At 39.2% G+C, this 27417-nt stretch overlaps 2 protein-coding genes across 2 annotated transcripts; one reads left to right on the plus strand and one right to left on the minus strand.

Moving 5' to 3' along the window:
* Positions 1–3735: 3735 nt before the first annotated feature.
* LOC139474618 (IST1 homolog) lies at positions 3736–7943 on the minus strand. The gene is made up of 3 exons (XM_071257702.1): positions 7529–7943; positions 6502–6955; positions 3736–5880 (listed from the first exon to the last, which is right to left on the minus strand). The coding sequence occupies exons 1-3, from the start codon at positions 7795–7797 to the stop codon at positions 5548–5550; spliced, it is 1056 nt and encodes a 351-aa protein (XP_071113803.1). The 5' UTR covers positions 7798–7943; the 3' UTR covers positions 3736–5547.
* A 486-nt stretch (positions 7944–8429) lies between these two features.
* LOC139474093 (dehydrogenase/reductase SDR family member 6-like) lies at positions 8430–26839 on the plus strand. Its single transcript, XM_071256959.1, has 10 exons — positions 8430–8492; positions 11883–11999; positions 15422–15500; positions 18858–18954; positions 19698–19806; positions 21275–21335; positions 21981–22094; positions 23056–23114; positions 24213–24305; positions 25909–26839. Exons 2-10 carry the CDS (start codon positions 11928–11930, stop codon positions 25960–25962), a joined length of 738 nt encoding a protein of 245 aa, XP_071113060.1. The 5' UTR covers positions 8430–8492; positions 11883–11927; the 3' UTR covers positions 25963–26839.
* The last annotated feature ends 578 nt before the right edge of the window (positions 26840–27417 follow it).

Here is a 27417-nt window from a genome sequence, read left to right on the forward strand (position 1 = left end):
TGACGTTATTATATAATCATTTCATGACCAAGCATGGGTTCATTTCTAACCCGAATATTTGTCCAAGTCTGATACTAAAAGTTATTTTTCTAAATTTTCCTGAAATCAGTTGTTGACACCATTGATAACCCTGACAGAATTTGCTCTTCTGCACCATCTCGCGCTTTGCTGCGATCTCTCACCCTCATCTGCTTCGACACCTGAAGATCCGGGATAGAATAGATCTTCAGCAACCCCCGATCTTCACGTAAAAGGCGACTATGCTTGTCGTAAGAGGCGTTGAACTGGATCGGGTGGTCAGGCTTGCTGACTTGACTTGAATGTCTCAATCTCAATTGCGTGGATCGATGCTCATGATGTCAATCACTGGATTGTCTGGTCCAAACTAGATTATTTTACAGACCGCCGTCATAAAGTTACCCCTGGACCAGACCATTCAGAGCAACACATTGGCTTACAAGATTTCTCAAGGAACTCCATATAGAGCTCCCATGATTTATAGTGCAAGAAAAAAGAATGTGAAATAGCTTGGGTTGTCCGTCTGTGGGACTCTAATGCTGAAGAGTAGTACATAAGTGAGTGCGTGAGTTGGGTTTAACGCCGCTTTTAACATTCCAGTTATATCACGGCGTGTCAGCTTAATGTGGGAGGAAAGCCCGAAGTGATGCAGGTCTCATATGTTTACCACTTCGGTGAAACCCACGAGCACGGGTATGGTACGTGCTGACTAATCTAGAAACATAATCGGGGCGAACAGGGATTCGAACCCACAATCATAGGTTTCTGGCGTGCCAAAGAGACGCAACTCTGCACAGCGAATCGTGGCGCCTTTGACGACTGGGCCATCCGTGCCCCCACTTCATAAGTCCACATCTGTTTACAGGGAAGGATTGACTTGGTTTTGTCGTGAGGAAGGAACGAATGTATTCTCCAAGTAAAATAGCCGCGAATAGCTGGAATATTGCTGATGCGGCTTAAAGCAACAGTTACTCACTCACTCAAAGTACAGGGACACCATCAAGTCGATTTAAAACCTCTTCACATTCTTTCCAACCAGTCCTTCACATTATGTCATCTTCAAGGATAATTGACGGGGCTTATATGTCCCCTCATCAGTCAAATTTTCACATTTCTGAAGTATTGTAGAGGCAGAATTGGATCTTTAGAATTTTCGCATGCTCTATGCGTTTATATTTTATAATCAGGCTTAAATATACGACACATTTCAGCATCTCTAAACCTGACTTCATTGTTACTGACGCTGACTCCTGGTCCAGCATCTGTCAGATCTCACCATCCAGCTTTAACTTGTGGCAAGCCAATCATGTCAATATGTATTTTTTAAATACTCATGGGGACAGATGTGGATCACTGATTTTGCACAAGAGTTTTCAGGAAAAACTCCACCAACCCCCTTTGCAATACAATATTGACCGTGCCTAAGAATAAAGATCCCCAGCAACCTATGAGGCTGCCAACCCTCTTTTTGTACGCGGGTTAGGGGGTCTATTTAGTGGGTGTATGTAAAATAATATTAAATGATGTACTTTAAAAAAATCCTTTATGTATTTTTGATATTTTCAGGTAATTTAACTTAAAATCGCACCTTTACAGTACCTAGGAATGTTTTATTTTCGTTCAGCCTTTGTAGAGTTAATTCTGACATGTGCTTTTTAGATTTTTCGCCGTGGTATTTATTAATACTATACCCCTTATGTATGTGAAGCGTATTTCAGCATTAACAATCTGTGGAGATATTGTTTGTTTGTTGTTTAACGCCACACTCAGTAGTATTCAAGATACATGACGGCGGTCTGTAAATAATCGAGTATCGTAGACAATCCAGTGATTGATATCATGAGCATCAAGTCAGCGAGACTGGCCACCCGATTCTGTTGCTGGAGACCCATTCTAAACCGGAGCTTCAAGGGTTGTGGGGATATAATTGGACTATTGTCAGTTGTGTCATTTAACAACAATGTAAATATGTTGTTGTAAATACAGACAAATCTAATTGTGTTTGCAAGTTTGTCAGTTCGTTTATGACAGACATAGAACCTACAGGCAATCAGAAAACTTATCAAGCAGGAGCTAGTGTTGATATTTTACGGACGCTTCAACGAGTAGATCTAGCGCTTCATTTTCAAAAGTGAGGCATATTATTTGTACCATGTCAGTTGTTCGTCGGGAGTTTTGTAGTGTAGACAGTGAGCTCGATATGTCTGAGATATTTCAGATACAATTAAGATTTTCTCGTGTCAAGTAATAGTTTATTATGAAATAATATTATGTATTGTTATTGACAATTTTGTGCACAATGCATTACACATGGCCAACAGTAGTCAAGCATCTGCTGCAGTTGTTACAGAACTGTCCATAATCAGTTTTGTCTGCAGTGAACTGTTTTGAATTTTCTGACATAGCGTGGTATCTGAATAACTTATCAACACTCTCTTGTCCTACCATGTACATATATATGTTCTCTGCCTCATAGCATTCATTCAGCTGATGAAAGAGTAAACATATACTCAGAAACTCTGTGTTTCGTCATAATGCCAATCAATGATATTTAAGGGCTGGCTTCCAGTTATCAGTAACCATGAGCTCTAATTACTGTAAAGTGTTGGCATCTGTTGTCTTTTGCTAATCACCCTCTTTGGCAAATATCTGTTGGACTCCCTTGTTAGTTTCCACCATTTGTTATCTTATTAATTTTGTTGTCCTTACCTGAACATGTATTTGCTCTCTGCCTCATGGCATTCGTTCACCTGATGAAGGGGGCAGTCGGGTAGCCTAGTGGTTAAAGCGTTCGCTCGTCACGCCGAAGACCCGGGTTCGATTCCCGACATGGGTACAATGTGTGAAGCCCATTTCTGGTGACCCCCGCCGTGATATTGCTGGAATATTGCTAAAAGCGGCATAAAACCATACTCACTCACTCACTCACCTGATGAAGGAGTAAGCATATACTCTGGAACGTTGTGTTCCTCATAATAAAGAAGTTGACATCCATAAATTCTCTTCCTTATGTGTATCACTTCTAAATGCCATTCAAAGACTGAATCCTGAATCTCTTAACAAAATATTTTGTGTGTACCCAGTTGCCAAATCACTGAAGTCTGAAGTCCCCACCTTCCAGGAATTACTGCGTAATACATCTATATGACACAAGTATTATGTAGCTATGATTCTCAAACCCAGGCAATTTAACTTGAATTAAATCATAAATCCCTGGTAAAAGGTTAATGAAGGTAAATGACTTCTTGCAGAATATGGAGTATGAGTCTTGTGTATTCAAGTCAACATTGCTCTTCCACCACCTTCCTATACTACTGAAAAGAGTGAGTGAGTGAGTGAGTATGGTTTTACTCCGCTTTTAGCAATATTCCAGCAATATCACGGCGGGGGACACCAGAAATGGGCTTCACACTCAGCAATATTCCAGCAATATGACTACGGCCTGTAAATAATCGAGTCTGGACCAGGCTATCCAGGGATTGATATTATCGATCCTGTAGGGTACAATGTAATGTAATCAACCAAGTCACCCAGCCTGAGCACCGTCTATGTAACAGTCCCTTACATAGGTCTCTGGGCACCAATTCTAACCTGGATTCCATGACAGTGGACAGACGTACACCCAGAGTCTTGGTTCCCCACAGCAATACATACTGCAGGTGAGGTCTTCATACTGAACACTCGGATACTCCAGAAACAACAATACACAGATTGACTTTATTAAAAGTGGTTATTATTATGAAACATTAAATTGCAATGCACATAGAAGTATAAAAAAGGGGCTCTCAGGAATAGGTATCAAATCAGAAGTCAGGTGTCACAACACGAAGAATTCACAGCGAAACAATTTCACAAAGCTGAAGCATCCATACACCTCTTGTAACTTATGGTTAGCATCAGTGCCAAGTCACCTGACTCTCACTTGCACACTGTGATACACAAAACCAAACCTATAAGGCAAAGTTATTAAATCAACATATCCTGACCTTACTCTAACATCAAACAAATTGCGAATAAGAATAACAATAAACAAATAAGAATCCAATGAAGGCTGTCCTCATTGACTGGTAGCATTTGAGGGCTATAGTTCTGAACCAGCTGTCAATGTTTCCATTTTGCTACAAAATACAACTGAATAAAACAGGCTGAAAATGTAAACATAGAAAACTTATTTGTCTTGTTCAAGTAGAACTCACTACTAAGTCGGAGGACCAGTGTAATTAGGTTTACACTGGTCTTCTGGATTAGTCTTTGAAAAAAATAAATTCTAAGGCTGTTAATACAGTACGGAGTTGTTTGGGTAGCCTAGTGGTTAAAGCGTTCACTCGTCTCGCAGAAGACCCGTGTTCGATTCCCGACATGGGTACAATGTGTGAAGCCCATTTCTGGTGTCCCCCGCCGTGATATTGCTGGAATATTGCTAAAAGCGGTGTAAAACCAAACTCACTCACTGTTTATACAGTACCAGCTATGTTCCTATGAAATATCAAAATCACTGTATCAGTATTGAATGCTTTTAACATGTTTAAGTTGAACAGACACATGTTTTCTCATTGTCATCAGATCCATACAAGGAGGCCACAATGAATCAGCTACCCCCTATCATCTTTCAGATAACCGGTACGTCTGGCATGAAGCATACACTTCATTAAGCCCTACTTCCCTTGGAGAGAACTGCTATTCTGGGACCTGCCATCTTGCTGATGGAGGAAATCTGCATGACAACGAATGACAAGTCATGTGGTTCATCTGATCTACTGAGGCAGGGGTGTTTAAAGTGAGGCAGATGGAACTTCCAACCAATTCATGAAGGCCGTTTTAGGTACAACATGGTAATCTTCCATAATGGGGACAAGAAGCACATACTGATCAGAAACAGCCAATTTGTGGATCATCTTGGTGAGAAAATATTGAACAACAAAAAGGGGCTTAAAAGGTTTAATGTTTGAATATTTGTATATACAAATCAGCATATATACATAATGACATATAACCATGTAAAGATGAATAGATCAGACATGAACATTACATGTTCACTTCAATATTGACATCTGATATAGGATAAAAAATTGTATATTTCTTACCATGCTAATTGGTACAATGTACATGATGTACATGGTTTAGTTATTGTGAAAAGGGTAACAAAAAGTGGGCCAACATATTCCTTTCTCAATTCATATTCTCTTATAAACACTTAACAGTTCTAAATTATCCACAAAGATCAAATTAACTCAACTTCAGACAAGAGAACTATGACTATCCAATGACTGACATACATACATTTGTATCAATACAAATAACAGTAATATCTTCAACAGGGGCCAAAATGACTGTAACAGGATTGTCTAGCAGTAGTGAAAAATAATACATAGCTTTCTGTACTGACCAGTTGATACATCAATAGCTTTATCATAATGTTTTCTAGATGTGAGTTACAAACAGATGAATAAAAATGACACATACTGCTATAGATCTCAACATGGGAATTATACACGCTGTTCAGTAAAGACAAACTGACTGACAGTGGCACTATTTCTTCTTCTTAAGGGCTTCAAACCTCTTGGTTAGGTCATCGAAGTCGACATCCTCTCCTCCAGCCGTTCCGGACCCGACCGTGTTACCCAGGTCAGGCAGGGTATTGGTGGGCACTGCGGGCAGATCGGGGATATTAAAACCCGGGTTGGGGGGCATGGCTGGCTTGACGTTGTCATAAATCTGGTCCTGACTAGGGTATGGGGGGTAGGCCCCACTTGGCTCTGGGTAGCCAGGGGTGTTGTATGATGGGGGTGGCGACATACTGGGGTTACCAGCAGGGGGTGCATCAGGCAGTGCAGGGGGGACTTTACCAGCGGGGTAAGGTTGCTGAAAAAAGAAGGATGATAGGATAAGTTTCTGCTGCAGTATGATATCGATTGCGTACAAAAACATGGTAATTGTATTGTTAATTTCATATAAAACAAAAGACATGTCTCATGTGTAAAATAGGACAGCACGAAGCACATGGCTGTACATAGATAGGTTAATGTAAACTAAACTATGTAACAAGTATACAAATGTAGGTGTAATTTACATTTCAAACAGGAAAAGAAAATAGCGTTTAATATTTGATAACAATGCTGGAAATGAAGTCAGACCATGAGTCTAAATTTTTTAACTTTGAACGATTGGTAACCGGTAACTATTTCTAAATTAACATTATTCTTAAAACAAAAATATTCCTCTTGTGACTTGTAAAATGTTTTTAACATTGTGGTCAATATAGAACTATAACCTGATGAAATTTAATATATTATGTAACAGATACAAATCAACTTTACAGAAAGTCTACTTGCACAATAAGTGATGGCCATAAACCATAAAATGTCAAAACTTTTACTGCAGCCCTTGGAATACCTTTGACATGTTTAACATTAAGGAAATTGGCTAGCAGGTGAGTGGATTTCTATCCATGTAACAATAACACTGTATCTACTGCCATCGCACCTGTGGGGGGTAGGAGAAGTTGTTGGCTGGGTAAGGAGCTGATGAGGCAGCGGGTGCAGGTTGAAGTGCCCCCATACCTCCACTTGGGCCGGATCCTCCTCCCCTGCCTTTCCTGTCTTCATTTCCAAAATCTATCAGCATGTTCTCTGCCAACAGTATCTCATCATTTGCCATGACTGATGCATCCGGTTCAAAGGGGACATTGTAAGACCTCGCAATCTCAGCCATATATCTTTCCACCAAAGTTTTGGGTGGTGCTTGAACACTGAGTTTGTGCATCACTTTCTCACTGACATTGTTCAGAGAATTTGATCGACATGCCATGCCAAATTCCTTTCCATATTTGGAAGTAAATTCATCGGCAACTGGTTTCAGTTCTTGGACATCGGCTTGGAGTCTGGGTGTTGCCCATATTAGGCTTGCAATAGATTCCTCTAATCCAGGATCAAGTTCTCTGAAGAAAATGAATAAGTAATGTTATAGAATGATTTTAACATGTTCATGTATAACCAATTCTTACCCTGAAGACATGAAACTCGTGGGCAGAGAGGGGGATAACATCTTCATCATGTTCATTATCTTCATTACCATTTGTAACAAGGCAGGGCTACTCACTTAATCAGATAATTAAAATGATCACTAAATGATTAAGCCGCAAAACAGAGTGATGAGACTTGGTGTGATAACAGAGACCTCACTAGGGTAACAATATGGCAATATAACGATCAAGGGGTCTATCCTTGGGTAATGATTGTCCTTTAGCTCAGTAGACCATGCTGGGTAGGTAGGTGCTGTGATCCTTGTTAATGGCTGGATTGTTTTTGTATATTTCTATAGGCCAAGTTTCTTGAAGCTTCCCTGTTTTTGTTGATTGATGTTGGTGTGGATTAAACTTTGTTCTTTCCAGGAAGTCTGAAATATCTTTTAGTCATAACACATCTATCAATTTCTCACTTAATGATTAATTAAACTTCGTAACAGACTCAACATGGTCAAAACGTCAGAAATTGCCTTCAAGATATCTTACTTTTGTGTCTGAATCAGTCCAAACCGTGCCAACAGCAAGTCACAGTACATCTCCAGCAGCTCCATAGCTTCTACCAGATAATCTTCTCGAATGATGTGTTCCACCCTGATTCTGGCTCGATCTTCCTTTCCAGCTGTAATATAGTCGGCGATTTCCTTTCTTGATTTCAAAGCTATTTCCGTCTTTTTCTTTTCTAACAACTTCAGACGGTTTATCACCAGTCTCAGGTTGGTTTTGAGTTTAGTGTAATTAGGCCCGCTCTTGAACATGGCGAAAGTTTACAGTTAACTTTCAACGACAGATAAATCCAAATGTCACCTGAACTAAACGTGGGTATGAATCAAAACACTGTTTATATAGAACCAAGTGATCACAAGACTCTTAGGTCAGACATGTTGTGACGTCACTTCCTAGGCTCCGGTACAGCGCACTCTACACCGACGCTTCATGTTCATTGAATATTCATCTGTTTGAGGAACGGCTTTATCGCTGTTTGGAGCTAATCTATATTTATAAAATGATGGATTGAAATATCTAGATTATTGTTCCGCAATCATGCCCACATTCCAGATGCAAAGCTCGTTTGCCAAACAAAGTGTACCGTTAGATATAAATCTTGTGTAAAAACAAAACCCGACATAGTTCTCCAAGCACTTATATAAGCTGAGTAGAGTTTCTTCAAGGAATTAACAAAATATAATGAAACAGAAAAAAACCCCTGTGTTTTATTTTTCTCTTTATTTATTATATTATTTACATCTATATTAATAGTTTTCAACAAGAACTAATTACATATTCATTCAGCCTTCAGAATGAAATGGATCGAACTATGCGTTTGCGATGATTGCAACACTCGCAGGAGGGGACACAACTCTGTGTGACAGCATAAGTCAGAGTTCAAAGGTCTCAGGTCAACGAGCTGTGATATCTCTTGACAGATTTGTGTTATAAGCCTACATCCAAGGTAAGAACTTTTCATCGAGCATACATTTATTTCACTTTTATCGCAAGTGTCACATAAAAGCAATATTCAGGAGTAAATGTTCATGTCATCGTCCAAAATACAAACTATGTGCAGCAAGAACACCCCATCACTGCTCTCGTGAGCAAGTAAACCAGGTGATATCAGTAACCTGTAGGCCCAGAAAGTTGACCTACTTTGCTTTAAAGCCCTATATGCAAATAATGAAATAAGAGTCTTTTTAATAGCAATAATCTCTTTAAATCTCAGCTGTTGAATGTCTCAATGTACCCTTTTAAATTATATCAATAATAGTACATATTCATAAGCTAATTAAAGGTGGGTTTTATGCCTTTACACTGGATTTATATCACCTGATATAAACTCTGCTTGCAAAAGAAAATTTCAAAATCAGATTTTGCAAGGATTTGATATTTTCTGTTACTATGTTTTCAATGATAAATCGGCAAAGAAAAGATTTCTTCTACAGCTTCTAGACTCATTTATTTAGGAGACACTTTATCTAATTTGAAGGCTCATTCACTGACATGCCCCAATGACATCACTATTTTCTATGGATCAGTTCTCTAGTGGCTCGATCTCTGTATATTAGGTCAACTGTATGCTAGGGCTGGGACAGGTCCAAATTTACAACCCGGGTACCCACCACCCTATTACCCGACCCTACCTGGTACAAACTGTCCGATTTGGAAACATTTAACCTCAGCCCTGGTAAAATGTATTTAGATTCATGTGTAAAACGATCTGGTCATGCATACATTGAAGTTTACTGCATGAAGTTTTATCTTTATTCAAACATATAAAAGTCAGAAGGAATGGGTGCATTGTCAGAAAGAAATGGGAACATTAGTGACTTATAGTGTAACCATAGAGTTTTAGATAATTTTTGCCATTAAACAATATATCATATGACTAATCACAGGTCCTATTCAGGACCCACTCGACCCGAGTACCCAAATTACCCGTCTTAGTCCTACTGTATGCTATCATAGCTTTGGAGGCAGTTAAATTTCTTTAGTAAATGTATGTAAATATGTTTCATGATTTTGATAGGATGATATCTTTCTGATCAGACTGAAATATAAATTGCATGGAATAATCCATAATCAATATAAGTATAGACAATATGATGTGTGCATAATTAAAACAATTTATAAAACTGATGTTGTGTCAGTGAATTAAACACCACAGCACCAGTGTATATATACACAAGTACACCAGCTTAGATGAATGAGCCATGCATGCAGCTATGCCACACATCCTGTTCTGTACCCCTGGCCTTTGTGTATGTATGTGTTAGCAGAATTTATTTTTATCAAGGGTCTGTGAATGGTTAAAATACTCTAACACAAGTTTAGATACTTAATTTATTATCTTTTTTTGTAAACAATTAGCTAGTTAGATCTTGTTTGTAGAGGTAAGGATGTCCCTTACATCTGGTGTTTATAGTTACAGCCAGAAAACAAGTAAGTGAGCCTGGTTTTGATTATTGTTATGTGACTGTTATTAGGCTGTCCAGCCTAAAATGCCTGGGAAGACATACCTCTGCTGTTGTGGTAGCATGCTGATTTTATGAGTGCTTCAAACTGACTTCACACTTTGTTTTTTAACCTTCTCAACATAATAAATTTTAAACCACCTATCCTCCACGATCATTGAATGAACTCCTCCACCATACACATAATATTGATATGTTTTTGTGATTTTCGATGGATTAGTCCATTTTCGGAACATGGAACAGGGAAGTAAATAATTTATTATTTCATCTGCTTATTTGTTGGTGTACACCAAGACTATATTTTGATGTATGGTATCTGGTTTACAGTAGTTGCTCAAGTACGAAATGTGATACTCTAAAGATAGCAACTACCTGACAGATTCTGTCCTGTGTAAAGATTATTCCAAGTTTCTCTTTAAACAGGGGTGGAGTGGGCAAGCAGTCTAAAGCACCAGGCTAGCAAATGCCATGAGCTGAGATCGTATCGCGCTAGTGACCAGGTTTTTATTCATCTTGTGGACCAACAATGTTCACAGGTCTATACAGTGTTGTCACTACCCCTTGTGTACTGTCCATTCACCCTGTGCACTCAAAAGAACCTACTCATCCGATGGTAGATGACCAGATGGTGGAAACATGAATACGTTCATTCACCCGAAACACAAGTGTCAAAACGTGTAGTGTCACCCAGGGCATGTGACTTAGTTCAAATGTGCCTCTGTTCACCCAGCACGGAATGGGTACTCTATACGTGAGGTGGATGTAAAATACCTATAGCGCCTGTATGCAGCTTGGTTTGTATACTCCTCAGGGAGTTGAGGACAATAACTCGAATGCATAAGGATCCACTGGTCGGGGAACAAATAAACTGCATTTGAGCAGACACGTGTACCTGAATAAGCATGGTATATAAATGTATATTCATCGATCAAAATAAGTGCGTGTGGCTGGTGGATCCTGTGTGGACCTGTAGTTTCAAACTTGTATGTGTCCTTGTGGCCTGCAGTAACTTATGTGTTCAATTTTTCTGTCACAATAAGCTGCAGTTTCTAAAATGAGGGCCTGAAGAGTTTTGTCAGGGCCTGCAGATTCCAAAGTCTTTGGGTCCTGATGGCAGCCTAGCTGGTAATTGTTTTATTTCAAACACTGTGTATTAAATCATAAAAATGATATTGCACCCAAGTTCACCACACAGCAACACGATTGACTTTCCGGCTTTAGGCAATTATCAAATTGTTATGTGAATAAGGAAGATAGCCTTGCTTACACATTGACACAATCACGTAACTGTCAAATATGAATATGTTCCAGTAAAATAAATAATATAGAAATAAAATCATCATCATGTGGCACATGTTCACAAATAAATAAATGAATGAATGAATGAATGAATGAATGAATGAATGAATGAATGAATGAATAAATAAATAAATAAATAAATAAATAAATAAATAAATAAATAAATAAATAAATAAATAAATAAATAAATAAATAAATAAAAATAATAATAAATAAATAAATAAATAAAAAATAATAAAAAATAATAAAAATAAATAAATAAATAAATAATAATTAAAAAAATGAGTGAGTGAGTGAATGAATGAATGAATGAATGAATGAATGAATTAAATAGATAGATAGATAGATAGATAGATAGATAGATAGATAGATAGATAGATAGATAGATAGATAAATAAATAAACAAAGATTACCTAACTGTTGGGCACACTGAACTGTTACGTTATTGCTTTGACTTGACAACAGCTGATCAACAGCTGACAAACCCAGATATCTATTGCCAATGCAAGAGACAATGCAGTGACTGGTCACCCCCACTTCGCGTTGTTGGTGATCAATACTCTGTGGTGTTTCAGATCTCCCCCTCAGCTGCTGCTTGTGTGTTAGGTGTTCATACAGACATGGGTCGTGTGGATGGGAAAGTTGTCATTGTGACTGCGGCAGCCCAGGGCATCGGCAGAGCATCAGCTGAGGTGGGTCCACGGCTTCTATCTAGAACTCTTGTTTCTAAGATGTTTACATCTCATGTTCATAACATGCATTGTCCGCACAGTTTGAAGAAAATGTGAAAGGCGGTGGTCTCGAACATATGTATTCTGCCATGAAACAGCTGCAATGTGGTTGATGTTGTACCACTAGGTTACAGATGTGCTGATAAATCACAGTGCTTTTATAACATTCAGTCACTCACCATCATATAACATTCAGTCACTCACCATCTTATAAGATTCAGTCACTCTCCATCATATAACATTCAGTCACATACCATCTTATAACATTCAGTCACTCTCCATCATATAACATTCAGTCACTCTCCATCATATAACATTCAGTCACTCTCCATCATATAACATTCAGTCACTCACCATCTTATAACATTCAGTCACTCTCCATCTTATAACATTCAGTCACGCTCCATCATATAAGATTCAGTCACTCTCCATCATACAACATTCAGTCACGCTCCATCATATAACATTCAGTCACTCTCCATCATATAACATTCAGTCACTCTCCATCTTATAAGATTCTGTCACTCTCCATCATATAACATTCAGTCACATACCATCTTATAACATTCAGTCACGCTCCATCATATAACATTCAGTCACTCTCCATCATATAACATTCAGTCACTCTCCATCATATAACATTCAGTCACTCTCCATCATATAACATTCAGTCACTCTCCATCATATAACATTCAGTCACTCTCCATCATATAACATTCAGTCACTCTCCATCTTATAACATTCAGTCACGCTCCATCATATAACATTCAGTCACTCTCCATCTTATAACATTCAGTCACTCAACATCATATAACATTCAGTCACTCAACATCTTATAACATTGAGTCACTCACCATCTTATAAGATTCTGTCACTCTCCATCATATAAGATTCAGTCACGCTCCATCATATAACATTGCGTCACTCTCCATCATACAACATTCAGTCACTCTCCATCATATAACATTCAGTCACGCTCCATCATATAACATTCAGTCACTCTCCATCATACAACATTCAGTCACTCTCCATCATATAACATTCAGTCACTCTCCATCATACAACATTCAGTCACTCACCATCATAAAACATTCAGTCACTCTCCATCATATAACATTCAGTCACTCTCCATCATATAACATTCAGTCACTCTCCATCATATAACATTCAGTCACTCTCCATCTTATAACATTCAGTCACTCAACATCATATAACATTCAGTCACTCAACATCTTATAACATTGAGTCACTCACCATCTTATAAGATTCTGTCACTCTCCATCATATAAGATTCAGTCACTCTCCATCATATAACATTGCGTCACTCTCCATCATACAACATTCAGTCACTCTCCATCATATAACATTCAGTCACGCTCCATCATATAACATTCAGTCACTCTCCATCATACAACATTCAGTCACGCTCCATCATATAACATTCAGTCACTCTCCATGATATAACATTCAGTCACTCTCCATGATATAACATTCAGTCACTCTCCATGATATAACATTCAGTCACTCTCCATCATACAACATTCAGTCACTCACCATCATAAAACATTCAGTCACTCTCCATCATATAACATTCAGTCACTCTCCATCATACAACATTCAGTCACGCTCCATCATATAACATTCAGTCACTCTCCATGATATAACATTCAGTCACTCTCCATGATATAACATTCAGTCACTCTCCATCATATAACATTCAGTCACTCTCCATCATATAACATTCAGTCACTCTCCATCATATAACATTCAGTCACTCTCCATCATACAACATTCAGTCACGCTCCATCTTATAACATTCAGTCACTCTCCATCATACAACATTCAGTCACTCTCCATCATATAACATTCAGTCACTCTCCATCATACAACATTCAGTCACTCTCCATGATATAACATTCAGTCACTCTCCATCATATAACATTCAGTCACTCTCCATCATATAACATTCAGTCACTCTCCATCATATAACATTCAGTCACTCTCCATCATATAACATTCAGTCACTCTCCATCTTATAACATTCAGTCACGCTCCATCATATAACATTCAGTCACTCTCCATGATATAACATTCAGTCACTCTCCATCATACAACATTCAGTCACTCTCCATCATATAACATTCAGTCACTCTCCATCATATAACATTGAGTCACGCTCCATCATATAACATTCAGTCACTCTCCATCATACAACATTCAGTCACGCTCCATCATATAACATTCAGTCACTCTCCATGATATAACATTCAGTCACTCTCCATGATATAACATTCAGTCACTCTCCATCATATAACATTCAGTCACTCTCCATCATACAACATTCAGTCACTCACCATCATAAAACATTCAGTCACTCTCCATCATATAACATTCAGTCACTCTCCATCATACAACATTCAGTCACGCTCCATCATATAACATTCAGTCACTCTCCATGATATAACATTCAGTCACTCTCCATGATATAACATTCAGTCACTCTCCATCATATAACATTCAGTCACTCTCCATCATATAACATTCAGTCACTCTCCATGATATAACATTCAGTCACTCTCCATCATACAACATTCAGTCACGCTCCATCTTATAACATTCAGTCACTCTCCATCATACAACATTCAGTCACTCTCCATCATATAACATTCAGTCACTCTCCATCATACAACATTCAGTCACTCTCCATGATATAACATTCAGTCACTCTCCATCATATAACATTCAGTCACTCTCCATCATATAACATTCAGTCACTCTCCATCATATAACATTCAGTCACTCTCCATCTTATAACATTCAGTCACGCTCCATCATATAACATTCAGTCACTCTCCATGATATAACATTCAGTCACTCTCCATCATACAACATTCAGTCACTCTCCATCATATAACATTCAGTCACTCTCCATCATATAACATTGAGTCACGCTCCATCATATAACATTCAGTCACTCTCCATCATACAACATTCAGTCACGCTCCATCATATAACATTCAGTCACTCTCCATCATACAACATTCAGTCACGCTCCATCTTATAACATTCAGTCACGCTCCATCTTATAACATTCAGTCACGCTCCATCTTATAACATTCAGTCACGCTCCATCTTATAACATTCAGTCACGCTCCATCTTATAACATTCAGACACTCTCCATCATATAAGATTCAGTCACTCTCCATCTTATAACATTCAGTCACTCTCCATCTTATAACATTCAGTCACTCTCCATCATATAAGATTCAGTCACTCTCCATCTTATAACATTCAGTCACGCTCCATCTTATAACATTCAGTCACTCACCATCATATGTAAACAAACCTAACACAAACACACTGACACTTAGTTTTATTGTAGGCGCTAGCGAGGGAGGGAGCCCGCGTGATTGCAACTGACATCAATGCTGACAAGCTGAAGGAGCTGGAATCGGTGAAAGGTATTTCATGCTTGTATGGAAGATTTAAACACCGTATTTACAGAAGTTCAATACGACTTTTGAAAATATGTGTGTTTGTGTGTGTGATTAAAATCAGATATTTTATATCTCTTTGTGATACGATACCTCACTGCTTGAAGATCTGAACGTCGCTTCAGGTGAAGTTTTTAATCAACCAATCAGATGCAAGGCTTCTACATTCTCGGGATGACTGAGCAGCTGCATTCAGAGAAGCATATCTGATCATGAGCTCTGTACATGCTGTATCTAAAAAAATGAACATAAATGTCCAGTTCCAAATGGGGATAGTAAAGACTGCTGTTATGTTGCTGTGAATGTTTCATACATTCTGTTGCTTTCTTTGAGGGTTTTCTGTTGTATAAACTGAATTTCTGAATCGAGGTTGTAAACCTTTTGCGGCTGAATTGTTTTAGTAAGTTGACAACTACTTGGCTCAAGAATCTTTCACTATCTTTCATTTCAAATTGGTGCTCTATGTTAAGTCAGGGTTGATCTGAAGGGATTTTCAGATCTCAACTCAGAGGGATGTCAAATGAGAGTGAAAGATCACATTTAATGAGATCGGTGTGCATACCACGCAAGTCTTGGAGTGATGTGAAGACACTGGGGCTGGGACGGGTAACTCGGGTACCCGGGTCGGGTGGGCACTGAGTAGGACCCAGGTACCCACAGGACTACCTGGACAGGTTAGTCATGTGATATATTGTTTAATGACAAAAATTATCTAGAACTCTATGGTTACACCACACGTCGCTAATGTTCGCATTTCTTTCTGACTATGCACCCATTCCTTCTGACTTTTCATATGGTTGAGTCAACTTCAGTGAATGCATGGCCATATTGTTTAATACATGTATCTAAATACGTTTTGCCAGGGCTATGCTTAAACTGTTCCAAATCGGACATTTTGAGACATCTCCCGAGACTTACAATGGGTACCCAGGTAGGGTTGGGTAATAGGGGGTTGGGTACCCGTGTAGTAAATTTGGACTCGTCCCAGCCCTAGAAGACACAGATGTTTGACAAAAGGGGACTATCACTCCAAATCATCATAGACCCGTGAAGGTCCAGGATAGAATTGGTCTTAAACAACCCATGATTCTTGTAATACTCGATTATTTACAGTCCACCATGATATAGCTGGAATATAGCTGAGTGTGGAATTAAACAACACACAAACAAACTTTATCGCCACGACAACATTAAGAATAGTATAGCAGTATACGAATACGTATAGCAGTATAAGTACGCATACTCCTCCTTGATCTTCTGCAGGTGCCCGTTGTGTTTAGTATTGGACACGGTCATATGAGCACGGATACAGTTAGGATTCATTTGAATTCAACATTCTTAGGAATATGAATGATGTTATAATAATCAATACAACAAAAGCAGATGTTTGTTAGTTGTTTATGGCGCAGTCAGGAATATTCCAGTTATATGACGGCAGTCTGTGAATAATCGAGTCTGGACCAGACAATCCAGTGATTTACATCATGAACACTGATCCACGCAATTTGGATACGATGACATGTATCAACCAAGTCAGTGATTCTGAACACACAATCCCGTTAGTTGCCTCTTGCAAGCATAGTCGCCTTTACGTCAAGCATGTGTTGGGGAGACCTATTCACGGTTGACGAAATCAGATGGCTCTCATATGTTGTCTTGAACTTCTCTATGTTACTATTACGTCAATTAAGGATGCTTTAATTTGTAGACCTGTGAAGATTCCGGGGTAGAATAGGTCTTCAGCAACCCATGCTTGCCGTAAAAGGCGACTATGCTTGTCATAAGAGGCGACTAATGGGATCGGATGGTCAGACTCGCTGACTTGGTTGAAGCATATCATCGTATCCCAATTGCGTTGTCAATGCTCATGATATCAATCACTGAATTGTGAGGTCCAGATTTGATTATTTACAGACCGCCATCATATAGCTGGAATATTGCTGAATGCGGCATAAAACAACCAACCAACCAACCAACATTTTGAGTAGATATTCTGAAGGAGTGTACTATCTTCATTTAGCTGATGTTGACGGACTGTTGATCACTCGTGATACCTAGACTCTGACGTGTGTGTATTTTGAACAGGTGTTGTTCTGAAGCATCCAGGAACAAGTGTCATTTTCCTGGACACAGTGGTTGGTTCATAGGTACACAATAGCTTCGCGCAAAGCGTTAAAGTAGGCATGCAGCACATGCTTCTTGCTTAATGAGCGTAAAATGCGCATGCTCTGCAAACAGGGAATTTCAGTTGGCTTCTGGTGTTAATATGTGCAAGTAGTAAATGGATATCTCTCTTTAAGTTACAAAATAGTGAATTAGAATAGTACAGAAATAGAATAGAATAGAATAAATATAGTTGAGAGAGTTACCAATTTACATTGTTAACATACGCTAATCAAATGGAAACTTCATTTTAAGTTTCAAATCCATTTCATTTTATCTTATTACATTTTCATTGTTTAGTTGATTACAAGGGGATTTCACTTTTAGTTGATTACAAGGGGATTTCATGTTTAGTTGATTGCAAGGGGATTTCACATTTAGTTGATTACAAGGGGATTTCACGTTTAGTTGATTGCAAGGTAGGTTCATGTTTAGTTGATTACAAGGGGATTTCACATTTAGTTGATTACAAGGGGATTTCACATTTAGTTGATTACAAGGGGATTTCACGTTTAGTTGATTGCAAGGTAAGTTCAATCTGAGTTTAGTCTTCCACTGCAAACCAGGTGTACAGGAACAGGTTCGAGATGCCTTCAGTAAAGTTGACTAAACTGAAGCACTCGCGAGATTTACAAAAATGAGAGCTAGTGAGCAGTCGAGAGGGCGCTCATTTCAACATGGCGTCCACCTTTCGCGATACGGTGCATTGTCATCACAAATAGCAATAATTCCACATCTGGCCCCCTTCCTCCTCAGAATGCGTGGAAACGCTCGTTCATTAGGAAATATACAGACACGCTTACTGGCTTATCGGCACACTGTGGCTTAATGAACGCGCAGCTGGATATTCTGTTCATAGAAATTAGCTGCTAATACAAGCCCAGATTATATATTTATGCTCAGTCGTATTATGAAGCTTTTTAGAATAGAAATTTGTTACATAAATGCAAGGAATATGGTTGTTTTTAAGTCAATATAATTGACAATGATTCATTCTGGTTTGACATAAAAATATGCATAATTTTCAAGTGAGATCTCTCAAAAGTGGATAAACATTTAAATTGATGGTAAAATATCCTTTGGCCAGCATGAGTTGAAACAATACCTTATTTCTCTGATTGTGAGGTTGTGAACACAGTCTTCCATCTTTGACTGTTACAGGCATCGAGACACAGCTCTTGGACGTCACATCCACAGCGGATGTTGAAGCATTTGTGGCCAAGTTTGACAAGATTGACGTCGTATTCAACTGTGCTGGGTGAGAGGTTTCTCAGAATGAATTAATTAGGTTACTTAGTTTTTATCACTGCCTGCTTCACATTTTTCCACAATGACCACTCATTCTCATCATTCTGTAAAAATGATGTTGGACTTCTTTAATGCATTTGAGAAAAAAAACAAACAAATCAGCTCATGCTTTTTGTATAGTTTTAGTATACTTGCATACGCTTGCACCCCAAGTACCAAGTTGTCCGACTCCCCATTGTTCTCGGTGCCTTAGGTTTGGTACCTCCCAATCTGTTGACTGACATTAGGAGAGTTGACTGATAATGCAGAAGGCTGCAGTGTTGGGGAGTCTTCACATTCTACGAAAAGTTTTTGGTGGGTTTGACTAGGCAGCGCTTCCTGGGAGAAGTCCCATTCGCTGTCTAGGCTGTGTGTAGAGGGGGCAAGGGCCCTGAGCTGATGATGAGCCTAACCAGCCTGACTGTGCCAGGATCATCCAAACTATCTTTACTGCATTTTTTAAATGTTAATCTGTAAATAATAATGATAACAACAACAACAATACAAATAATAATAATTATAACAACAACAACAACAACAACAACAACAACAACATCAACAACAACAACAACAACATCAACAACAACATCAACAACAACAATGCCAGCAATGGGGTTGAAAGCATACAGTATATGATATCATGTTATGTGATATACCCAACTTGCTGTGGTATGTTTAGTTTTGACTTTCTGATATTTCCTTCTCTGACAACAGGTTTGTTCATAATGGCACCATATTGGACTGTGATGAAAAGTCGTGGGATTTCGCCTTCGACATCAATGTGAAGAGCATGTACAGGATGTGCAAACAGGTCATTCCCAAGGTGAGTCGTGGAGGTCACAGTCAGGGGGAGATAATCAGGGCCAACATGGCTTCACTGTCATAGACATGTAAACTGTCTTCATCGTCTGAGCCTGAAGTTGGTGGGGTTTGATGTGGTTGTGGTTGATGTGGTCTCACTGTGATGTCATCAATGTTATGTTATGTTACTGGTGACCGCATCCGTGGTGTGGAGGGTGGAGTGTCTGCCTGAAGAAGGCTGGTAGTTCAATCCCCGGCCTTCTCATATCAAAACGTTTATAGATGGCAGTTATTATACCCCCGACCTAAAAGGTTATACCAAGGTTCCGTCCGTCTGTCTGTCCGTCAACTTTGTCCGTGTGATTTCTGTTAAACTGTTCAGTGGATTCATCTCAAACTTAGTACATATAATCTGTGTCATATGGAAGGGTGCAGTCAAAAGAAAAAAATAGTTTTTATTAATTTTCCATTTTTTATGAATTTTTCAAACCCTAACCCTATCCATTATTTAATTTGAAACTACTGACACACTAGGCGGGTTGGGGGTATTAGTGACCCACGCTCACTTTTGCCCTTGTTGTTGCACTGTTTTGCTATGGGCATTCAGGTTATAAGACGAGGATTGGATATACAGGGTCTGAGTTGGTATACATGTTATCCTACGGCATGGTATGCCGCTGGACTAGCACTATAAAGGCGGCATAAATCGGGACCTGGTACAAACAGAAACATTCAGTCACACTAACACTCACATGCACACTCACAGGTGCATGCACATCGCTATATAAGTGCAATAATCTTGGAACGCAGTGTATGAATTTGTTGTCACAGTTCACCGGATGACTTGTCAACATAAAGTTTTGCAAGCCCTCGTCATATTTTACTAGCCCTACTTTATGGCTGCAGCCTACATACTTTGTATTAACTTAAATGTATTTTGTGTGTTTTGAGACCATTGCGGCCAACAACAGTTCATGAGGCTGCTTGGCCGCTTGGTTCAATACGTTTGTCTGACATTTATGGTGGTTCTTAGACTTTCACACACATCACTAATAATGGATGTACAGGTATTTTTTTTAAAACAAATTGACAACAGACTTCGACATTAAATGATGACTCAACTGCAGTGTTCGCAATAAGCGCCTGCCCACAGGCCTGTTGCAGGTGGATCCTGTGTTTGACTCATAGTGACAAACTTGTATGGTTTCTGATAGCCTGCAGTAAATTACGTGTTGATTTATCTGTCACAATAAGCTGCAGTTTTATAAAAAAAAAGGTCCTGAAGAGTTTTGTCAGGACCTTGATGATTCATAGAAATAAATGTGTATTGACTGTAATTTTCAACTAGACAGTTGGGCCAGCTTCATGGAAATGTTACAAGACCAATTTAAATATCACTAGCATTTGGCTTGCAGGCAGGCAGCTGTTTCCAACACGGATTAAACGCAACATTAAGCCCCATTTCATCGTCATGGTCTACTTGATTTCAGATGGTGGCCGAGAAGAGGGGCAGCATAATCAACATGTCCTCCGTGGCTTCCAGTATCAAAGGTAGAGAAGTTTTTGTATGTTGGTAGAGAAGTTTTTGTATGTTGGTAGAGAAGTTTTTGTATGCTGGTAGAGAAGATTTTGTATGTTGGTAGAGAAGTTTGGTAGAGAAGTTTTGTATGCTGGTAGAGAAGTTTTTGTATGTTGGTAGAGAAGTTTTTGTATGTTGGTAGAGAAGTTTTAGTATGTTGGTAGAGAAGTTTTTGTATGTTGGTAAAGAAGTTTGGTAGAGAAGTTTTTGTATGTTGGTAGAGAAGTTTTTGTATGTTGGTAAAGAAGATTTTGCATGTTGGTAGAGATGTTTTTGTATGTTGGTAGAGAGGTTTTTGTATGTTGGTAGAGAAGTTTTGGTATAAAGGTGAAACTTTTTTGTATGTTGGTAGATTTTTCTTTGTATGTTGGTAGATAAGATTTTGTATGTTGTAGAAAAGTTTTTGTATGTTGGTAGATAAGTTTTGGTATATTGATAGAGAAATTTTGCGAGGGAAATATTGGCTCTGTCTGTCTGTCACATTTTGTTTCCGGAGTTCAATATTTCCTCATGAAACTTTGTGTACACATCAGTCAAGTTCTGAACTGGTACCATGTGCTTATTATTCAGTCTATGTAGTCATGAATCAAATGATAACAAGTTGGTGTACATGACAGGTGCCCCCAACAGATTTGTGTACGGTACTACCAAGGCTGCTGTCATTGGGCTGACGAAGGCCATGGCTGCCGACTTCTGCTCCCAGCAAATCAGACTCAACTGCATCTGTCCAGGTATGATCTAACTGTTGCTAGGAGACATAGGTAAGTATACAAGCTCATCCTAGAGGACTATAATAATTGTGATAAGTAACCAGGGGGATGTCGTCTGGCAATCATCTAATATATAATGGTTGATATTCATGATTGTATTTTACACCATTGTTGTCTGTTGTGGTACCCACGGCGTGAATATGACCCGTGGTATGCCATGCTTGACCTGTGAGTTGACTCCATGCTTGACCTGTGAGTGGACCAAACTTAGTGTCAGGGAAATACAATGTGTCATCTTGCTGACTGTGTGGTATCCTATCCTCATGTCATGGATATTGCTCATGCTGTCAAACACATGTTTGCATCACCCAGATTTGATTACCAGTTTTTGTTGAGAATAATATGCATCCAAGCATAATGCAAATCCTGCTCTTGGAGATGCTTTTTTTTTTTAGTACTATGCACAGTAAAAACCCATATACGTATCAATGATATAATAGAGACAACATTGAGGTGGTCATATCACAAGGTGTGTAATAACCAAACTCGTATTACACCCCCTGCCGGGATGATATGGCTTGTCAATGTATTTTCAACAGGCGATTGATATGAGCCGAGGTGGGAAGAAATTGGATTTACGTCCCTTGGTTCGTTATCTGCTCAGCCAAAGACGTATAGAGATATATGTCTATGGCTCAGCTTACTCTCCTGTGACAATGTCTTCCAAACAAGGTGGAAATGTATTGCATTCACTTGAAATAGATATGTATGATAAAAAGGATATTATAAGGCACTTTTCATATCATACCCATATCATACCCAAGCCCTTTGGGCTGATATGGGGGTCTTGGTTGATATGGGGTATGATATGTCCCATCAGGTGAATGAACAGGTGATAACAAACTTGTACAGTATGTAAATGCTGCCATCATATAGGTGCAACATAAAACAACATTCACTCACTGACTGTGTTGTGTTATAGGCACTGTGGACACGCCTTCGCTCAGGGACAGGATCAACGCCCTCCCGGACCCAGAACAGGTCGGTATGGCAGGGACATGCCTTGTCTAGGTGATCATGTTGTTTGGTTTATTGATCAGCCATCCAAGGTTTCACAAAAAAATTGATTGTACAAACATTTTCAATATGTCAGGTCAGTATCGATGCTTGAGTGTCAGCAAACACATTGATGATTGCGGAAACGGGAAATTTAGTATTTTTCCGTTTTATAAATTGTATACCAGTAACAAGCAGCAGAGACTGGAAAAAACCCAAATGTTTATCCAATTGATGAAACCCAAAATGAACTTAATACATTTGTCATTTCAATCATAAACTTTACACTGCTACTTTACAAATACTGTATATTTTAATTCAGATGTCTCCCTACAATTGTTAAATTACTTGGTGTCGTCGCTGGAGTGTGTAAATACATTATGACGTCACAGTTGTAATTTATGACGTCATCATAACTATGATGTCATTCATATGTCATTGTTAGTTACACTGAAGAGCTGTCATGAGACAGTGAAAGTACTATGTCTGAAACTGATATTACGAAGATGTTGGACTAACGTGGACTTTATTATATATATGTCTCTTGGCAACTTGTATTGTGATGTGTAATACAACACATATCATTCGGCTGAGTATCACAATGTGTTTACATGCATAGGATTGTAATGATTTGGGTGTCTCTGTTCAGCCAGGCTTAGGATTAATAAATAAAAGAATTGGTTCTCAGGCAATGACTTTTGAAAATACAGTCAGGCAGCAGTGATTTGGTTGTTCAAACGAGAATGTAACCATATAAACAGTTGTGTACAATCAAACTCGGAATGGGCCTCCCTACATAAATGTATTCTTTGATGAGTGAAGTACTGGAATACAGTATTTGACCGTTGGACTACCAGTGTGTATAATACACGCATACAATCAGTTTTGTGTTCGAGACAGGGAATATTTAAGGATTTTTTGTTTGTTTTGAAAATAGAAACCCAAATGAAATTTGTGGCGGACTTTATGATGATGAGGGTGGTGCCTGAGAACCAAGACTATTATTTTTTTAAGCTTTATGTGTAAATACATGTAATTATTTTATTCTTTGCAAATATTAAACTAAAGAACTCCTTATTTTAGGGTATGAAAGATTTCATTGCTCGTCAGAAGTTTGGCCGTCTGGGAACAGCGGGAGAGATTGCTAGCCTGGTGGTGTATCTAGCGTCAGATGAGGTATGTGTGAGTGCCGAGGTGTTGCACCTGTCCCTCTGGAGGGGTCCTGGGAAGGTATAGGTTCCAGGTTCAGCTTGTGGTTAGAGCTGACAGTATGCATCTTCCCGAGGCAAGAGAGTTAACTGACTTTAAAAGTCCAGTTTCCACCCTTGCCAAATTTGGCTGGAATTACTGGGCTCGATCGTAGCGCCACCAGTGGCTATTACCAGTTATGTCCCTTCTAAGCCTCTTCTATGGACCAATCCGATTCCACCTCTCGTATCACTTGCGTTTGCTTCACACAAAATGTTGGCATCGAGTCATGACGATCTGATTTGTAATCTAGATCTATATTGTGATAAAACGGGTCTTACATCGCGAAATGCATCAAATCACATGAGCACCTTGATTAAAAACATGAAAAGATTTGGAAAATATCTGCTGACAACGAGTTAGCGGTGCACATGCTTTGCAAATCCTGCAATCGACCGAAATCTGCACGACCGTTTACGAACTAGATTTTGATTTCGGCGCATGATTTTGATTGTACTATGTATAGACTCGTTAGTCCAGCCAAAATGTACCTCCATGATAGCAGCCTAGTTCGGGAATGGTGGAAACTGGACTTTTATAGTCAGTTAACTCCCTTGCCTAGTGAAGATGACAGTGTGAGGTTTGTGTGGTTACAATGTTTGACCTGGGGTGGGGATGTATGATCATACAGTCAACCTTTAGTTTGCCTGACCCAGACTAATATAACTGAAACACTGATGAGGGGCATAAAGCAATATATGTGAGTTAACTTCGAGTTTCGGCTCATGTAAAATGAATGTCATGTGTGCTTATGCCATGTCGTGATTGTCTGGCGTCCCTCGGCATTGTTAGCATCAGCGTGGCCTGTAAACATCTGCTCCAAAACCACTGGACCAATGAAGCTGAGATTTCACATGCTTGTTTCCACCATTGATGACACCTGAAATTGGTCAAGAGGTTTGAATCAGATTTCCAATATGTCCGCCACTGCAGCCATATTGAGACACCCGTTTATGGCCAGTATTCAGCATTTTCACTTTAGCTCAGCATGAAACTTGGTTGACCTTAATTCATAGTGGAGCACAACACCTATGTGGACTTTTTTACAATATTATAAATTTTGACCTTTATTTGATCTTTGCATATTGAACCAAGCTGTGTACAGTCAAGTCTCGTTAATCCGACACTCGTTAATCCGACACCCGGCTTTATCCTACCCAAATGATGGGAACCAATTGATTCAGTGCTATTTAGTCCCGTTAATCCGACATTCTCGCATTCCGACTCCGACACACCTAATTTGCAACGAATTACCGAAATCACTCATTAATCAGTCTCGTTAATCCGACACAGTGGTCAGCGTAGTCCGTGGTCATCTGCTCGGGAGTACACAACCCCGTATTTTGACACGCATATTTCGTTTTTAATGATTTTATTACAAGGTCGTGAAGACGTCCAATTTTCGATCACAAATCACTTAATTTCGTTAATCCGACATACTCGTTAATCCGACACAATCATGTGCAACCAACGATGTCGGATTAACGAGACTTGACTGTATGTTGTGTCAAGGATATATTGTTTGTTTCAGTCCTCGTATGTAACCGGACAGGAGTTCATCATTGATGGTGGCTGGAGTCTGTAATACACTGGCTCCTCACAGCTTGTGCCGGAGGATTCCTCTGTGCCCCCCAAAGTGGGCCTTTGTGTCAAACCACCCCACCTGACCCCACCCCAAGTAGAATGTCCCCTGTGTCCCCAGGTCTCCTCCACTCTCACCTCCACTTGGCTTGACCTGGCATCTAGATATACCTATTCAGAGTGACGTGATTGTGACGAAAGGGAAGGAAATGAACGACCCACAAGTGTCCTTGACATTATGAGGGTGCCACGCACAAGGATTAGAGATATGTGCCTTACTTTCGTATTCCAGAGACGATGATCATGATGATGATGATGATGATGATGATGTTTATACACATTGATTTCTTACTTATTAATACAACTGATATATTTTACTCAAGATTCCATAAGAGATTAACTGTGGTCATATGAAAAATCTGTGTTCTTGAACTTGTTTTGTGTACTGGTAGTATCATTCTCCACTCCCTGGGGTGTATACACATTTTTGTGAACACATCCGCAAATCGCAACATTATCGTTTGTTTGTTTGTTGTTAAACTCCGCACTCAAGAATATTCCTGCTATATTCCGGTCTGTAAATAATCAAGTCTGGACCAGACAATCCAGTGATTGATGTCATGACCATCATTCCACGCAATTGGGATACAATGACTTGCATCAACCAAGTCAGCGAGCCTGACCACCCGATCCCGTTAGTCATCTCTTACAACACATATAATGAGAAAAGTAGGTGAGAATTAATGAAAACATCAAAAGGTGTAGGTAGAACAATATTTCTACTATCTTCTGAATGTAGCATTTAAGGTTGTTGTTAAACTTAAATTCACATAAGAGTTTAAAGATGTAGATTTGCTTTAGGTCAGGTTTATGATGTAATATGTTAAGGTTTCATAAAGTTTGCCCAAACTTGAACTGTTTTGTTTTATGTTGTTGTATTTCTTGGTCTTGGGTTGTCTGCACAAGATGCAACCATGTAACTTTGTCTGCACCAGAACAGATTTCTGTGGGTTTGTCTGCACCAGAAGCAACCATGCAAGTTTGTCTGCACCAGAACAGATCATTGGGGTTAGTTTGCACCAGATGCAACCGTGTGACTTTGTCTGCACCAGATGCAACCATGTAACTTTGTCTGCACCAGATGCAACCACGTAAGCTCCAGAACAGATCATTGGGTTTTGTCTGTACCAGAACAGACCCAGTTGTGGGTTTGTCTGCACCAGAACAGATCATGTCAGTGTGTCTGCTCTAGAACAGATCATTGGGGTTTGTCTGCACCAGAATAGATCATGTGGTTTTGTCTGCACCAGAACAGATCATGGGGGTTTGTCTGCACCAGAACAGACCATAGGGGTTTGTCTGCACCAGAACAGACCATAGGGGTTTGTCTGCACCAGAGCAGACCATAGGGGTTTTTCTGCACCAGAACAGACCCAGTTATTGATTTGTATGCACCAGA

Source organism: Haliotis cracherodii, unplaced genomic scaffold (assembly GCF_022045235.1).
Source record: "Haliotis cracherodii isolate W230 unplaced genomic scaffold, xgHalCrac1.p SCAF_3, whole genome shotgun sequence".
NCBI classification, from domain to species: domain Eukaryota; kingdom Metazoa; phylum Mollusca; class Gastropoda; order Lepetellida; family Haliotidae; genus Haliotis; species Haliotis cracherodii.